At 33.8% G+C, this 18,578-nt stretch overlaps 2 protein-coding genes across 2 annotated transcripts; one reads left to right on the top strand and one right to left on the bottom strand.

The window, feature by feature from the left end:
• Positions 1–6,285: 6,285 nt before the first annotated feature.
• LOC104110875 (protein neprosin-like) lies at positions 6,286–10,266 on the top strand. The gene is made up of 7 exons (XM_009620434.4): positions 6,286–6,866; positions 6,957–7,043; positions 7,176–7,388; positions 7,667–7,831; positions 8,523–8,576; positions 8,674–8,820; positions 9,620–10,266. Exons 1-7 carry the CDS (start codon positions 6,594–6,596, stop codon positions 9,995–9,997), a joined length of 1,317 nt encoding a protein of 438 aa, XP_009618729.1. The 5' UTR covers positions 6,286–6,593; the 3' UTR covers positions 9,998–10,266.
• A 1,575-nt stretch (positions 10,267–11,841) lies between these two features.
• LOC104110876 (arginine-specific demethylase JMJ20) lies at positions 11,842–17,650 on the bottom strand. The gene is made up of 9 exons (XM_009620435.4): positions 16,192–17,650; positions 15,948–16,118; positions 14,787–14,949; positions 14,528–14,645; positions 13,907–13,976; positions 13,709–13,789; positions 13,014–13,070; positions 12,810–12,918; positions 11,842–12,471 (listed from the first exon to the last, which is right to left on the bottom strand). Exons 1-9 carry the CDS (start codon positions 16,399–16,401, stop codon positions 12,038–12,040), a joined length of 1,413 nt encoding a protein of 470 aa, XP_009618730.1. The 5' UTR covers positions 16,402–17,650; the 3' UTR covers positions 11,842–12,037.
• Between the last annotated feature and the right edge of the window lie 928 nt (positions 17,651–18,578).

The following is an 18,578-nucleotide window of genomic DNA, read 5'->3' as shown; positions in this document are numbered from 1 at the left end:
TGAGAAATACTATTTCTTTGGTGGTTAGAAGTCGCATATCGGTTGTGAAATACGAAATTAATCTACTTATATGATTTTGAACATTATCGATCAGCTCATGAGTTATGTTTTGAAGTTGAGTTATATCCAAAAATTTATTTATTTATCATTGGGTAAAAGAATAATACTCTAACAACCAAATTAATACGTAGAAGAATATATTTAGCTTGTACACACTGATAGGTGATTTGATTTATTTTTCAGCTTACTAATTCTATTTTTATGGATTAATAATTATATCTCATAGTGTACAAATTCTTTTATAATGTTAGTGTATAAAAATTAAACTAAATAGAATTACTATGGGTAGTATTTTGAATATCGCATGCACTCTCAATGTATATAGGAACAGTACTGTATTAGAAGTCCTTAAAAACTGTATCCAACTTGGCGTGTTAGTCCTTGAATTAATTTTTATGGAGTAATATTAATACTTGATTCTGTCCAGTTTAGTTAATATTGGAACATCTTTGACAAAGGGACTGGTTAGTTTCAATATTTCTTTATATGATTCCAGCAGCCTAAATAAAGTCTAGATGCCCTATCTTTGTATTCTTTTCTCTTTTTTTCTCGGCTCAAAAAGGGAAAAATTCGATTGATTGACAACTGATTCACAATATTAAACTTATAACATAATCAAATGAATCCCTTATCTGTTATCCAATTTTAATTGTTTAAAATGCAATGAGTAGCCAATAAATAACCAAGACTGCTAATTATATATGATTGCCAGAATTATTATTTTTTCAAAAAGGTTTTGGAAGTTGTGAGCTACTCCATATATTTTCGATAACTTTTGGATTTGTTTTTAAATCCATGGTACTATTTAAATCAATTTTTAGTAAGCCAAATCTCTACGTTGGAATCAAGTTTTCAATCCACCTGAGAGCAGTAAAATAAAGCTACACGCTTGGGTCTCACATTCAAGTCCAATTTCCGTTTATATATGAACCTTAAATCAAGTTGCGCATTCAAGTGGATGTTAAAATATTACAATATTTGACAGTGAATGTATTAAAACATCCAATTGAGTTTATATGTATAAAAGCATCCAATGGAATGTATATAAACTTCACCTACCTCAAAATTTGGTACCACGATATTCAATTCTCACATAGAATTACCAAAAGAAACCTAAATGGCACATGGATATTGGGCCACACACAAAAAATAAAGATTTATGTAATTCAAATGTTCATCCATTAGGCAAGATTGATGAAGCTTAATGGAAGTATTAATATCACTATTTAGCAGTTTAAGTCAACTTTGACCCCAAAAAAATCCGAAGTGTCGGCGCCAAATTTGAGAGTCTAATGTACTTTATTATAATTTTTTTTTTTGAATAAAAATTTGTAGGACACTGTATATAGGATAGCTACTGGCTTCCCTTTTAACAAAATATTTATACCGAACCAATTAACGCATGAAATATGTTTACACATAAACCTCGAATTTAACGGAGCTAAGACCACCAATTCTAAGACTAAGTAGTCGTCCAGTTCTAAGAAGTTCACATCACCTTATTTTCAGCGATAAAGGCCACCAACTTTATTTACCAAAAAAAAAAGGCCACCAACTTTAGTGTATAAAAATAATTTATAATTTATTGTGGGAATGATATACCGGGCTATAGTTAAGGAATGATCATTTTTGGTCAAGGTCATTCAAGTTTCTGAAAAATTTCAGATAACGCTGCAAGTCAATTTGCAGAATATTACAATGTGTCAATGTTAGGCAAAAAACAAATACTATCAGTCATCAAAAGAAGCTAGTAACATTTTTTTACTTAATCATTTTGGTGCTTAGCGTTCTCAAAGCAAGAGCAGGGTTGATAAGTGAGATATGCATAAGATTTTACCTTGTTTACTGCACAATAAATTTCTCCTCACTGGTAAAAAGGACAAAAACATTTGCCTGCCTACCTACGAAACAAACAAGAACCTTGCGCATTGCGAACATACAAATTACTGCACTCCACATGTTGCACACTAAATAAATAATTATTTCAAAGTTTAGATAAAAGTTCGTTAATTTGGTGTAACAAGAAATCAAACTGATAATAATTGATGGAAAATATTGAAAGTAGGTACGAATTAATGTCAAAGCAAGACAAAATATTTTCTTTTATTCATCATATATATGTGTGAGATATGCCATGTCATACTCATACTAGCGTGAGGTATTAATGTGGATCATAATTATGTTTGTAATATCGTATCATTGCATACCAAAGTTGGTCCATTTGAAAGTGACCCCCAATTTTACTCTTTACAGTCAACATACTTGCACCAGAATGAAAAATGATCCAACAATTTCTGACGCTATGGTTAAACTCCTGTTATTTTTTACTGGTTCTTAGTACGGTAGGTTGTCTTTCCAGACAGCGTATACTTAAATAAATAACTAAACAAAGTAAAGTGCAGAGTCTTTTATTTTTATTTTGGTACTTTATTAATCCATGATGAATTTAAATGGAAAAACTTAGGTCTATAATAATCCATAATTTCATATAACCCATCTCAACTTAATTTATTTGAGCTTGAGAAGCGACGGGTAGCACCAGTAGTAGTGAGTCCCCCCTTCCCCACAAAAAACTTCCCGGTTGAGATGAGGTTGCATCGGGGATCAACACTTAGCCCATTTTTATTTTCCTTGGCAATGGACGCATTGACGCGACACATTCAATGGGAGGTGCCTTGTGCATGTTATTTGCAAATGATATAGTCGTGATTGATGAGATGCGAGGTGATGTTGACGAGAGGTTACAGGTCTAGACACATACCCTTAAGTCTAAGAGTTTCAAGTTGAGCAAGACCAAGATAAAATACTAGGGGTGCAAGTTCAGTGGTGTTACCCAGGAAGCGGACGGAGATGTGAGGCTTGATACGCAAGTCATTCCTACGAGAGAGAGTTTCAAATACCTTGGGTCTATAATTCACAATGATGAGGAGATTGGTGAGGATCTCACATATCGTATCAGAGCAGGGTGGATGTGTTAGGACAGAAAAAATCAGGTGTCATGTGCAAGCTAGTAAATCAACACTTGAATGACGATAAATGAGACAACAAAAGAGAAATATGCCAAAAGAGACACAAACATTTAACGTGGTTCGGTCAATTGACCTACGTCCACGGCGGAGATAAGCAATTCACAATATAAAAGATAGTACAAAATATCGAGAGAACACCGAAGTAGCACACTAACACTTGTCCCGTAAAATTTTCCCCCTAAACAAGACTCTCAAACCCCTTATGACTACATTGTGGATGCTAGGGCATAGGTTGGGTTGATCGAATTTTTCAATTATCAAACCAAATCAATGGTGTTGGATTTTTAAATTTATAAACCTAACCAAACCAACAAAGTCAAGGTTTTAAATCTTGATTTTTCTCTGGTTTCTCAGATTTTTCGGGGTTTTTTCCAGTATAGTCTTCATAACATAAAATATGTAACTTGTGCTCTAAATATTTCTTAAATCCTGGTAAAATACAACTACATATAATGTATTTTTCAAGAAACTAACACAATAATATGAGATAAGTCATAACATTATACTAAAATATTAAATAATAAAGATAAAATAATAAAATTACATTAAAAAAATATTGCTAATTAATAAGCCATAATAAAAATTAACATAATCTAAAAATACTATATAGGTCATTATAAACCAGTGCAAAACTAAAATAATTATCCAACACTATCGTCATTCCTAGTATTGAATTGAATTTATTTTGCTAGCATTGGCATTGGTATTAAAAGATAAAACTGTGAAACTTTAAGAAATATTTATAAATTACATTACAATAATAATTTATAAGTATAAAATATTTTTAAAAATTATATAAATATACTATCGGCTTGGTTTGGTTTTAGTTTGACTTTTTTCAGTTAAAACCAAACCAAATCAATTATGGTCGAGTTTTATTTTTCAATACCAAACAACATCGGGTTTTTTCCCCCGATTTTACTCGAATTATCGGTTTGGTGCGTTTTATCGGTTTTCTTTGTACACCTCTAGTGGATTCTACTGAATGAGAAGGAAAGATCCTCAATTTAGCCAAACATGGAAGAATTGTATTTACCTTATAAGAAGAGAAAAACTCAACCATGGTAAATGTGTTGCTCTTTCCTTCAAGAGATATCAAATCTAAAGATGGTAAAAAAATTAGGACAAACATCTAACAATGCTCCCCCGTGGCTTGAATTTTCTAATAAAATAAATTTGATCCACCTTCTTCATATAGCCTTCAACAGATCGCATCTCCAAATCTTTACTACAAAGTTTGTCTCAACTTAAGTAGCACTCCGGTCAAATTTCTCAAACAAAAATCATAATTACCGTGAAATAGGTTGCGGTTAGAACTAAACCCGTCAAGATCAACCTATCTTGGACCTCGTTCTGATACCACTTGTTAGGACCGAAAAAATCAGGTGTCATGTGTAAGCTAGTAAAACAATATTTGAATGACGATAATGAGACAACAAAAAAGAAATATATCAAAAGAGACACAAATATTTAACGTGGTTCAATCAATTAACTTACGTCTACGGTGGAGATGAGCAATTCACTATGTAAAAGAAAGTACAAAATATCGAGAGAACAATTTTAGAAAGAGGCAAACACAAGTGACACACTAACACTTGTCCCGTACTGTTCCCCTCCTAAACAAGACTCTCAAACCCCTTATGGCTACATTGTAGATGTCACGGAATGAGAAAGAAAGATTCTCAATTTATAGAAATTCAAACCTTTTTTTCTCCAAAAAAGGATTAGCTAAACATGAAAGAATTATATTTACCTTATAAGAAAAGGAAAAACTCAAGGATTGTAAATATATTGACATTTCTCAATAGATATCAAAACTAAAGATGGTAAGAAAACTAGAACAAACACCTAATAGGATGAAGTGGAAGCTCGCTTTCGATGTCTTGTGCGATAAGAATGTGCCGTAAAGACTTAAAGGTAAAATCTACAAGGTAGTGGTTAGACCGACTATGTTGTACGGGGTAGAGTGTTGGCCAGTCAAGAACTTCCATGTACAGCAGATGAAAGTAAGTGAAATAAGGACGTTGAGATGAATGTGTGGGCACACTAGGTTAGATAGAATTAAGAATGAAGTTATTCGGGACAAGGTAGGAGTGACCCCCGTGGAGGAGAAAATGGCAGAGGCGAGGGTGAGATTGTTCGGGCATGTTAAAGGATAAGCACTATAGTGAGGAGGTGTGAGAGGTTAACATTGAGGGGTAAGAGGAAGGGTAGAGGTAAGCCAAAGGAGTTTTGGGGAAGGTAATCAGGCGGGACATGGCGCAGCTTGAGCTGACCGAGGACATGACTCTTGATAGAAGGGTATGGAGGTTGAGGATTAAGATAGAAAATTAGTGGGTAGTCAAGCATTTCCCTTTACTTTATTAGATTATTAGTATTAGTATAAGTATGGTACCTCTTTTATCCTTAGTTTGCTAGTATTGCATATCTCGTATTGTTATTACTTGCCACTAGTACTCACTTAGTGACTATTATTTCATACATGTTATTGTTGTTACTTACTATCAGTACTTCTTTCATACTATCTATTGCTGCTTTGGATTTAGTTTTCGAAATATATTGTCTTGATATTACTTGCTATCATTGCTCTTTTCGTCTTTTCTTTAGCCGAGGGTCTATCGAAAACAGTCTCTCTACCCTTTCAGGGTAGGCGTAAGGGTGCGTACATCCTACCCTTCCTAGACCCGACTTGTGTGATTACACTCGGTTGTTGTTGTTGTTGTTTTGAAAACCACGAGAATCTAAGCTCCCGTTTGGCCACAGATTTTGATATCTTATTTATTAAAAAAAAAAAATTGAAAAAATTATTTATTTATGGAATATGATCAAATTTTGAAATAAAAAAAAAATATTTTTTCAAGTTCCCAAAATTTGGTTTAGGGTAGTTTTAGGTGAATTTTTTTCTTCCATCACAAAACTTCAATTTTTTTCTCAAATAAAATGCACGTTCAAATATTTTCTAATTTCCAAAAATTATTTTTTAACACCATTTTAAAAAAAATACTTTTTTCAAATTTCAACCAAATTATATCCGAAGGTAGCTAAGTTTTTTCTGCTATCTTTTAAGTGCTTGTTAATATAGCATTAGAATAAAGAATTGGTCCTTACTTTTGACTAGAAATACTAACAGTGGGGTTAACACCCCTTACTTTATCATGGGTCTATTTTAATACAAACTCAGCCTGAACTAAGGTTCTGTGTGTCAGAACACAAAACCAAGACACACACACACACAAAAAATAAAGAATCTGTAGGAGTAGAGTTATTTTTCTCTGTCAAATTGAGCCTTTAAAAAAACATAAACAATTTTGAAAATGGTGAGTGAGTAACCGTGTTTTAACTTACTCTTTGAATCTTTCTTCCTGTCTTCTTCCTTCTTTCCTTTTTATTTTGTATGGAAGATCAGGAAGTGTTTCTATGGACAAAATTCTGGAATAAACACTCTTGTTGTGTTGCTTCTTATCACAGTAGAAGACAACCTCAATACATACAAACACACAAGCAATGCTAACAGAAGAAACAATCAGAAAAGGACATCCCAAAATCATGACTTCTACTTCTTCTTCTTCTTCAAATTCAATCATTTTCTCCTTTGTTGCTTTCTTGCTTCTTATTTCCTCCTTTAGTACTACTGTTCTCTCGGAGCATACTTTAAAGGGTTCAAGTCAAAACCTGCCGGCAAATCAAACTTTCCGGCCAAAGCAAGAATTGCTGAAACTCAAGAAAATAAGGTCTTACCTCAAGAAAATCAACAAACCAGCAGTCAAAACAATTCAGGTACTCTTCTTTTTTCTCTTTATCTTTTCAAGATTGCAGCTTTTCAAGTTTTCTTACAATTTTTTTTTTTTTGTGTTTTATTTGATGCAGAGTCCAGATGGGGATCTAATAGATTGTGTTTTATCTCATCTTCAACCAGCTTTTGACCATCCTCAACTCAAAGGAATGAAGCCATTGGTATTTTGCTAAAGAATACTTTAATTTCTCTCTTTAATTGAAACACAAAGTTAAAGGAACATTTTTTTTTCTTTTTCTGCAAAACCATGAAATGAAGGTGGGGTTTAATTTGATGTGTTTCATGCAATGCAGGAACCTCCAAAGAGGCCTAAAGCTAATGACTCTATGAATGAAATGAAAGAAAGCTTACAACTTTGGACAGTTTCTGGAGAATTATGCCCTGAAGGAACTGTTCCAATTAGGAGAACAACAGAGAAAGATGTCCTAAGAACTAGCTCTTTCCGAAGATTTGGTAGAAAAATTAGAAGAGGTGTAAGACACGACACATTGAGCAATGATCATGAGGTAATAATTAGTATATGCACATCAACTTTGATATTGTAAAAATTCATATTTATAAAAATTATAATTAAACACTTTCAAGATAAACTAGTGTTGATAACAGTCAAACAAGAGTCAAAATGTCACTTTCAAGATGCAAACAGCAACAGACATTGCCTTTAAAAGCAACGTAGGATTAGGACATGACAATTTTAATGTACTTAAAGAGAAGAGTGTACAATCTGTCTAAAGGTTTATAATTTGAATTCCAACAATGTGAAAATGTTTTCTTGTAATGGCAGCATGCGGTAGCTTTCGTGAATGGAGATCAATACTATGGAGCCAAGGCAAGCATTAATGTGTGGACGCCCAGAGTTACAGACCAATATGAATTTAGTCTGTCACAACTTTGGGTCATCTCTGGTACCTTTGGCAATGATCTTAATACCATTGAAGCTGGTTGGCAGGTATGCTTTATTCAAGCCATTAATTTATGTCCCAAGTACATGGTTTTACTTCTCTGTCTCTCTCCCAAACGAAAATTAGGGTTATAAAAGAAATAGCTTTTGATCAAAGAAGAGCGCAATTTTTAGTAGTAATAAAATACAGTCAAACTTGTCCATATCAATCTATCATCTATATCAACACTTCTTTATAATGATCAAGTTATTTTTGAAATCAAATTTTGATGTTACGTTATAATATATGTTTTCTATAACAATACTATAACATTCAAAAAAATATTAGAACAAACTATGCTATTATAAATAGGTTTGACTATTAACATTTAGGGAATTGTTTTTTATAGTGAGTACTCGATTAATTAATTGAGGTGGACATAAATCATCACTATTTTCATAAAAAGAAAAAGAAAAGTTTTTTTAAAAAAATTCCTTGAAGTCCAATTACAACCTACTTTATTCGTCTTTTCTTTTCCCCTTTCAAGTAAAGATATCATTATTGCTGCTAAGCTGTAACATCATCAGTACAATGCTTCATTTGAAAGTGAAACATCAGCTAATTTAGTTGTCATAACAAACTATATATATATCCATAAACCACAATGACAGCTAATATTTTTATATATTTTGGGTTGCTTTCTGAGTCAACAGAGATTTTAAGTTTGGTAAACTAATTAAGTGTCATGTTCTTTTTCAGGTCAGCCCAGAACTGTATGGAGACAACTATCCTAGGTTCTTCACTTATTGGACGGTAAGAGTTTTATTTTCTTCATGTCATACATGTGCAAACATATTTTTTATATCGTCAATGCATAAAATTTAAATTTGTAATATAATTCGAAACGCAGACGGATGCATACCAAGCCACAGGATGTTACAACTTATTATGCTCAGGTTTCGTTCAAACAAACAACAGGATTGCTATGGGGGCAGCAATATCTCCAAGATCAAATGTCAATGCCAGACAATTTGATATTGGCATAATGATATGGAAGGTAGTATTTAAGTCCCCTTTAACTTTATTGTTTGCTGTAACATTTTTATTCTCCTTTATAACCTAAAAAAAAAGAATTTTTTATAGCTGTTTTGCACTTCCTCGACACCCCCCCCCCCCCCAAAATTGTTTATCAAGTACGTTTCTTTTTTCTTTTAAGGGGTGGGGAAAGGGAGGATTGAAATTGAAAACTTAGTGGGGTTGAGGCATGCGTAGGGACATTGTCATTACCTGACAAAAACGCTATAGTAATATATTCCTTAGATATGGTTTTTTCCTCACGGTTTAATAATAGTTCTAAATTGCAAGATTCTCTTCTACATTGCTAAGAGAAGCCTTCGCTGAGTCAACTTCCCATTTTCCACTTCAATTTAAAATTCTATTTGCTTACTACCTGACACCTAACAACTTTTAGGGCTAACAGTTTAATTTGGAACTACTACTCTTCTTGTTTCCACACTTGTTTCTAATGTATTCTTCTTTTGCATCAATCTTTTTCTCCCTATGCAACATAACAAGTTTCGACAGAAATATATAGGATTTAATTTATATCATTTTATTTTAACATGTTATAATAGACAATATGCCTTATTTTTAAGAATATTATCCCAGTTTTTTTTGACAGTTACTTGTCTTTATCTTTTTTATGTGACTGATATAGTAACTGTCAATATTTAAGATTGTTAAACTCAAATATATATAACTTGTTCAATTATCAAGATAAATGTCTTTCTTTAAATCAAAACGATAAAACCTTACCTGCTGAAATAACTACAAGAACTAATTTGGCTTGTATATAGGACCCAAAGCATGGACACTGGTGGCTGGAATTCGGGTCGGGTCTTTTAGTAGGGTACTGGCCAGATTTCTTGTTCAGCCATTTGAGAAGGCATGCAAGTATGATACAATTTGGAGGAGAAATAGTGAACTCAAGATCAACTGGATATCACACTTCAACACAAATGGGAAGTGGACATTTTGCAGATGAAGGTTTTGGCAAAGCTTCCTATTTCAGAAACTTGCAAGTAGTTGACTGGGATAATAACTTGATTCCTTTGTCAAATCTTCATCTCTTAGCTGACCATCCTAATTGCTATGACATTAGAGCTGGAAAAAATAATGTTTGGGGTAATTATTTTTATTATGGTGGTCCTGGAAGAAATTCAAGGTGCCCGTAAAGAAAAAATAATTTCATTTTGGCCTTGTAGAGTATGTATCCTGTTTTTCTCTATTTCCCTTTTTTTTTCTTTCTTTCTTTAAGTTCTTTGTGTCCCTATTTTGACCTAGGATTTAGAAGGTTTGAGTCATTTCTTAGATTTTTTAAGATAACAAGTTTGCTTTGCTCCAAAGAGCTCATCCATTACTTATTTGACCAATTATGAGCTGATCATGTAAATTTTGGCAAGAAGTTGATAGTATACCCTGGTTCCTATTGTATTGATTACAATTTACATGTCTGTTATTTTAATTTATTTTATTGTCAACTGATGGAAATGGTGTGTAGAAAATTGTACAACCACACCTACCGTAGGAACTTGGGAGTTCAAAGTCCTAGGTGTAATGACCAAAACAGCATCTTGAGAATCTCAATTACCCAATGTGTCTGTATCTGTGCCAGTGAGATTACAGATTTTGGCGTAGTTTCAAATAATTTTCTAGTAAGATGTTGATGGTAACGTTTAATGTAGATTTGCATGTGGGAAGCATAGGTAGAATACAACATAGCTGGCAGAACAGAAGTCCAACTTTTGAATCTTATTAATATAATAACATACTATCATCTACAAGACTTAAAACTAGCTTCCAGACAATTAAAGTTGAAATTTTATCGTAGCAAAAGTTGATACCTTATTTATTATAAATAAATATATTTTTAATAAAATATGTCCTATAGCTACATTTTAATTTTTATAGTAAATTTTTTATTTATGGTCACTTTCTATCTTTAAGCCATTAAATACGCTATGTATTATTTTTCACTCTCCCTCTCTCTTCCCTCTCTCCTCCTTTCTCTTTCCTCTTTCTTTCTCTTTTTCCCCCGGTTTTTTTCTCCCCTGCTTTTAGAAACTCTAGGAGGGGCTATGTTTCGCCAACGACAGATCCAGCCAGCGACCACTTTCCCCCTTCCTTGTTGTGTCACCCCTAACCCCCTCCTCCGGCCGGCGATTTCTTTCCCATACTTGTGTTACACATTCTAAATTTTTCTTAGATTTTTTATTGATTGTTCATGTTTGCCTTGTGAGATCTGAAGAAGTTCTGTCTCTAATTTCCGTTTGATCCTTTAAATTGGTGCTTCTTCAACAACTGTCTTCATTTAACCGGCGGCGACGCCCCACATGGCGACCTGGATAATGGTGGATTGGGGACGGAGTTTGAGGCTGAGGAACTTGAAGAGTCTGTTACTTTTTTTTTTTTTTCATTTTATTTCAAATGTATCTCGCTGTATTCCATGTATTCCATTGTATTCACTGTCTTTTTTTTTCATTGTATTTCAATGTATCTCGTTGTATTCCATGTATTTCATTGTATTCACTATCTCACTTTCCATGAATGTATTCATATATTTTTTTAATTAATATAATTTATGTATTCATATGTATATATGTATTCAAATGTATCTGCAGTATGGTATTCAACATAATTATATAATTTCAATATATAAATCTATTTGTAAAGATACCACTAAAAAAAGAAAGGATGGATTGAATCTCTAAAGATTGCTCTGGTTTTGGGGTATTTTTCGTTTGATGAGAAATTTTTCTATAACTAGAAATACAAATTGTTTGTTATAATTGACTTTGTTGAATTATATTAGGAGTCTATCGCGTTATAATTGACCTCTGGTAGAAGATTATCTATATCTGGTACAGTAGCAGCTTACGCAGCAACATAGCTATAGAAGTAATTTAGTAAATGGTAGCTATATCAAGCTAATAATCAATAAAACAAGACAGGTTGTTTGTTGTGATTTTAATATAACTTATCAAGGCCCAGTCAACCCAACAAAAGCATCCAATACCAATGGAAACAATCAAAGTTCACTAATCAAGAACATGGTTTTTATCAAGAAACTATTACTATAACCGTAAATGCAAAGACAAGAGACTTGTTGCATGGATTTGGTTAATGTCCTTGTTATACAACATGTCAATGCCCAAGTCAAATGACAGAATGAATAAAAAAAAAGAATCATATTTCATATATGTATACAGACATTTCTAACCAGAAAAAGCAGCACCCAACTTGGTCAAAGCATCATCGATAAAGGTAACTAGGTCTTCAGAACTCTGAACTTGGGATCTAATCAAACTAGAAAACGTCAAGTCTTTACATTGCGATAATGCTTGGGTCACCTCACTTTGCTCATGTATCAATTCATATGTTTTCCCAACGGCAGCACAGAGCTCTATAAACGAGTGCTCCTCCAGGTTTTTCTTCAAATCAAGTAAAACACCTTGTCTGTCACCTGCATCTATAGGTTTCATTTTCACAGCAACACTTCTTATAGACTCGAGGTTGAAATATATGTGCCGAATAATTTCTGAGGATTTCTGGTTTGGTTCTTTCTTTCCATGTGCAAGTTTATGAAGTAGGACTACATTTGCAAAGGCAAAGCGCACAATGAAAATGAAGAAGTCGTAGAAATTCATGCCTACGATAGAAATGGAAGATAGCCAGGTTAGTCAATCAGAATTCAAACCATGATATCAAAATTGTTAGAACTATCCTAGGAATTAGAAAGAGAAACGTACCCAAGAGAATGCAGCTAGATTTATATAATATTTACGTACAGTAAGATAATTAAAGTTCTCCTTTCTTTAAGTGAGCTCACAAGGGAGTTCCAATAAAAGATAACAAAACCAAAACAGGAATTTCTTCAAATTGTCCTGTTAAAACTCAGTTACACACATGATTATTTAGTGGGTTACACCCCCCACAACCTCACATTATCTGAAAGGAGATGCTATAAAGTTTTTAACTAGAGCGCACCTGTATTAGCTGCAAGGTTTCGCTGGCAAAGCTCCTCAAAATCATCACATCCCTTGAGGTCTTCGATGTATTCGCTAGCCTCATTGTAGTCTTTCAAAAGCAAATCCCACTGATGTCACATATAGATATGACTAGTTTCAGAAGAAAAAAAAATCACTCTCTGTGTAAAAGGCTTGTGAGCGCATTGAACACAACATTACTTACCACCCAAGATAAATTATATCCATTGAACCAGTTATGATTTATGGATATGGTATCCTCCTGCAATTCATGTTACATATTTGGATTTAGCAGAAATACAACCCATAGATCCTCGAAATAAATATGAGAAAGCTGTTCTCAAATGCATTTTCAGCTTAATTACATGCCTAGATGGATCTTATCTCCTTCCAACAGTCATAAAAATACGATAAAAAAGATCCTTCTTTTCCCCGAATCTACTGTCAAATGCTATGATAAACAGATCCAGAACAAATTATTGCAGAGTGTCTGCTTACCAATAATATGTAGGTAACCTATCCATCTTAAACAGTAACGTCCAGTATATTTGGAAGACATTTCATCTGAATCCAAGCACTTTATACTCATCTAATGGGTGATGATGTAACTAGGACTGCAACCACCTTGTTATTAGATCCCTTTCCGGAACTCAAGATTACAACCTTCCCACAGAGCGAATTACAGCTTTACTTGTTTCAATTTTAGCACTATAACACCATACGCAATATGTTCAGCTCTATAGAAAGTAGTGTAGTTATGACACTTTATTCTAATACCAGGTAAGCTACTCAAGTTTGTCAGTTGAATGAAAAACTGTACATTAATTTATACTCCATGAAGAAACACATGCCATAACAAATAAGAGATAATCATGTACTCCATGATTAAAGCGACAATACCAGATTATGAACTTGATGATACCAACCACTGGGCACGAAGATTACTTCATTTTCCTCTTGGGTGCACTCCCACCAGATAGCCTGAACTCATGATGGAAGTCAAAAACTGAATACTAAAAAAATTGAAACAACATTTTGAATCCCAAGAAAGAATTGCCGCAGAGACATACTACATAGGAAAAGTAATTAGTAACTTACCTTTTCAAATCCAGGAAATTTTGATTGAGAAACATCGGCAAAAATGTTATATACGGTACTTTTCATATTCCTGAGTCAACAAAGAGTATAAATTATGTGAACTGACAGAAAATACTAAGCATCATTTTCCTTGTTTCAGCAAATTGTATAGCAAAACAAGGAAGCTTTTGCTTCTAACCAATCATAAGTGGCATTACAAGTTAATAGCTATGAACAGCAATATGAAAGGGAATTCACATAAAAGTTGTCACACAAATGTGAAGAATTTGAATTTCACATTATTTTTGTAATGCATTGACCTAAGAAAACTGATAGTCATTTGCATATTCTGTGACAGCCATCTATATAAGATTGTGATATATGGAAAACCGTCATAAAATATTGGCAAACTTCTTTCGAGATTACATGTTTGAGTTGATATGGGACATCTGTTCTGGAGCTGGACAATAGAAACTTTCAGAGTTCAGCAGCGTACATCGCTTTCCGAGTCACTCGGACAATGTTTTCAAAACATTCACAGTTTCAACTTAATCTCATTTCCAAAGCCTAAGGAACAATGTTGGCAGGAAAAGGAAAAGGGTCTGAAGAAAGTCCATAGAAAACAAAAACATGTACTATCACCTGTCAAAAACCAAGTGATGTTGACTTGGAGGCAGAAAATACCACTGCTTTTTTCCACATACATTTGCCGACCAACTGTATGATCTGAATACATCAGCATGAAGAGGCGTCCATGTTCCTGCATCCATTTCAAAAATTCAAACACTTCGCCGAAAGTACTAGGTACTTGATTTGAAAACAAACTACAATTCATAGCAAGAGCCATGGAAAATAACAACCGTGTCTTACAATAAAGAATTTATCGCGTCTATGGTCAAACCTTTTGCTCCCATGTATACAAAGCGATAGTCAGAACAACTTATTTCATTTCCCTCACTATATGTATCAGGATCGTTATGCATACGAAATTTGTCAAGATAGAAATTCAGCCAGTCATCAGAAAAGTCCAGGGGAGTTCTGTATGCAATATACTCCGGATATTCCTAAAAAGAAGTTAGAATTTTTCAAAATCAGCAAGAGAAACAGGTTAAGAATTTTTTTGATAGGATGGACAAAGAAGGCTGGAGTAAGATGCATCTTTCAAAAGATGGGCAAAAGAAAAGACGGAGATACACATTAAAATCCTACCTTATAATGTCAGTGTAATGTTGCGACTGAAAAAATGCAACTCTTAATCTCACTGTTATGATTGATAACTTGCAACATAACATGTAATAACTCATTCAGTTTCTATGGAGTGTATTTTTCATCTTATGCTACATAAAAGTATCCCAATATATAAGGTCACGGACACAAAACCGAACACGTTAATATAGAGTGTATTTCTAATGAGCAAAGTAACAAGCTACCGATCCTTTTCTGCTACAATGCTGAAAAGAGATTTATCCGATTACTTAAATACTAAAACAAACATTATCATGGTGAAAAGGAGTACGACACAAACAATCCTTAATAAAAGAAAAAGGAATACAACTAGTGATGGGATTGGTATAAAAAGTAGACACCCTCGACACTATATTATGTGCTGGATTTAAACAATATGCTAGTTTTCTATATCAACTACGATTATTGGGGGTGTAGATAATAACTATCCACAAACCATTATTTAAATCATTCTACTTCAGGTAAGCTGATAGCATTTAGCATGATTCCTCGTTGTCTGAAAGGCCAAATCTTTTAATTTGGACACCATTTTTCTTTCTCAATAATAAATCAGTATTGCACTATTTCACGATAGGGGTTGAACAAACTTAACGAAATCAATTATCAAATGCATCCAGAAGGCTAGTTTTCCCCCAAGAATGAATTTTAACTGAAGCAACAAGATACAAAAAAAAAAAAAGATTCACGACCTTTGCTTTTTCGCATTTAGCAACAGGGAACAACCATAAGATACACTAAAAATTTTATTTAAGCGGATGAAGGTAGGAAATGTCTAATTTATCTATAATTTATTACTAGGCGGAGCCAAAGTTGATACCTTTACAAAATGCCAATCCTTCAGATACAACAAAGACCTGGCAGCAGCACCACTATCACTGTTACCACCATTATTAGCAGAAGAAAGACAAAGCCAATGATCAACGAATTCAGAAACAGTCATTTCTATTCTCTTCTGATCAGTGAACTCTCTGGTCCCACAATCCGCAACCTGCAAATCACCAGCAGGTGTGACCAGCGACCACAAACCCAAAAAAATATAATTCAAAAAAATCATATCTTACCTGAATCTTGGATTTCCCAAAATGGGAGGAGAAGAAGTGAAGATTCGGTTTTCCATTAGGAGAGACCCAATCGTTGCAAGCCCTCCAATCGTCCATAAGTCCAGTAAGAACCACAGGTTGGTTTTGGGCCATATATTTCTCCATAAACTCACCGTAACTTACTTCTCTTCCGTTCACCTTTTCAACTTTTCCTCCAATTTTCAATCCCATTTCTGTATGTTTCAGTTGCAGATTCTCCCTCGTCCTCCGTTTTACCCGTGAAAGTGGTCGACGCGGAATCTTGGTTATTCTCTAGTACTATACTAATACTATAGCTTCCTACTAGCTTCTATTATTTGGCTGTGATGGGCTTTAGTTAGTTCTAATAGAAGTCGATAACTGGGCTTTAGTGCTGATAGTTTAACGGAAAATGGTCAAAACTATCCCCATCCTTTACTAAATGGTTTAACCTCCGTTCATCTATTAGTCCAAAAATACACTAACTTTATTTTTATACCTAAAACTACCCTTCTTTTTAACGGCGCAGCATGTGGGCCTCACATTTAATGCGTTATCATATTTTTTATTGGGCCACGTAGCTCTTTGGATCAAACAAGATATGTGGGTATAATAATATCTGCCCATTTATTTGACCCGCCCCATTTTCTTACCTTTTATTTTTTGAAGGTTTTTTCTCTCTCTTTCTTCCTCCGTTGACTTAACAAACAAGCGGAAATTCAATGTGTTAATCCACCGGAGAAAACAAAAGAATTGGGTTTACTGTGCAAAATATGGAGTTTACGTTCAAGTTTCAAAAATAAAAAAAAGAAGCAACAGACATTTCAATGATACTAGCCTACTTCTTCTACTCTAAACTTTCAGAAGTCAACTGAATGTGCTTGGGTTTTTATGGAAGAAAGATTCACAAGTGTGTGACGCTACAAGATGATTGAGAAATTGAACGATTCATATAATGTGATTGAGTAAAAGCTCCGTCAAAGCTAATTAGGAGGGACTGGGTAATTCTCTGGCAGGTCTATTTGTCTTGTTTAACCCAAACAATCGTCCCACCGTTCTGTAGGTAAAATTCCGACACCGACAGAGTTGTCGGAGCATTTGTATCACAAGGGACAACCTCAGAAACTGACTTACCCGAGGCCTTGGACACTTCCACCACCTCCCCTTGATTATTTTCTTGAGTTTTAGACACACCTATGGACAAATACAAAGAATCTGACACCGGCAGATTCGTCGGAATAGCCACCAAAACTTCTCTAGCTTTACGAGTTGACTAGCAAATCCTCTTCTTTCCCATGAAGGTTCGTCTCTCTTTTCTCTGACCTATCTGATTCCCATCCAACCAAAACTTCTCTGGCTTTAGGAGTCTCCTTTTGTCTGCCCCATTCGAGGCAAAAATTTCGAGTTCTGAGATAACAAAAAAAGAAAAGAGAAAAGATTAAGAAAAAAGAAAGAAAATAATGAGGCGGGTCAGATAATTGGGACGGGTTAGGTTAATGAAGTGGATATTTGATTTCTGAACAAAAGAGCCATGTGGCCATATAAAAAAATGACAACACATTAAATGTGAGGCCCACATGCTGCACCGTTAAAAGAAGGGGTGGATTTAGGTATAAAAATAACGTGATGTACATGGACGGAGGGTATTTTTAAACTATTTAATAAATAATAGGGGTAGTTTTGACCCTTTTCCGATAGTTTAATAAGGTCTCGTTAGTTTGCACTAAATGTAGGTCTGAATCTTAATCATTCAGATCTCAAATATTAAGTACGTTTGTTTTTAAAATTTGAATCTTAATCATTAAGGTTTTTTTTACTTCACAACCACTTAGTGAGTCTTAATAGGTCTGTATAATTAAGATATATAACAAAGACTTAATTTCATTAAGATACTATCATCCACATTTATTATTAACTAGTGAATCTATCCGCGCTTCGCACGGTGATGAAAAATATCATTAAAGTCATATTTTAATTACATATGTATTCCATTCCATCTAAATTTCTAAAAATATTAAACCCCAATGCAAGAATAATATATATAAAATAAAATATACAAAAGTTTATAAAAAATTAAATATATAAAAGTTTATATGGTCGCATGTCTTTAAGACTTCCAATTGGTGATGCCGAGGTGGTATTCTTTGACCAACTTTATTGTTTTTATATTTCGATAAGCTTTGAAATAAATAATTTCTCAAGGTTGATTGTTCTTTCTCAAATATTTAAATCTCATTTTTTAGATTTTAATGTATAATATCTAGCACAAAATCTTCATAATCATATAATACACATGTACGTAATATGCATTTCTTATGCTTTTCAAAGGACATGTCTAACCTCACAAAATTGATCGTTAAACATGAGTAACTCATCGAATTTGATATTCA

The sequence above is a fragment of the Nicotiana tomentosiformis genome, chromosome 3 (assembly GCF_000390325.3).
Source record: "Nicotiana tomentosiformis chromosome 3, ASM39032v3, whole genome shotgun sequence".
NCBI classification, from domain to species: Eukaryota; Viridiplantae; Streptophyta; class Magnoliopsida; order Solanales; family Solanaceae; genus Nicotiana; species Nicotiana tomentosiformis.
Note: the sequence above shows the minus strand (reverse complement) of the source record. Positions and strands in the feature narration are given on the sequence as shown.

Coding starts and splice junctions, on each gene's coding strand:
- LOC104110875 (XM_009620434.4), top strand. CDS start 6,594: ATGCTAACAGAAGAAACAATCAGAAAAGGACATCCCAAAATCATGACT. Junction 7,389..7,666: donor CATTGAGCAATGATCATGAG/GTAATAATTAGT, acceptor TTGTAATGGCAG/CATGCGGTAGCTTTCGTGAA. Junction 8,821..9,619: donor TTGGCATAATGATATGGAAG/GTAGTATTTAAG, acceptor GCTTGTATATAG/GACCCAAAGCATGGACACTG.
- LOC104110876 (XM_009620435.4), bottom strand. CDS start 16,401: ATGGGATTGAAAATTGGAGGAAAAGTTGAAAAGGTGAACGGAAGAGAA. Junction 16,119..16,191: donor TTGGGAAATCCAAGATTCAG/GTAAGATATGAT, acceptor GGTGATTTGCAG/GTTGCGGATTGTGGGACCAG. Junction 13,977..14,527: donor CATCACTTGGTTTTTGACAG/GTGATAGTACAT, acceptor TTGTTGACTCAG/GAATATGAAAAGTACCGTAT.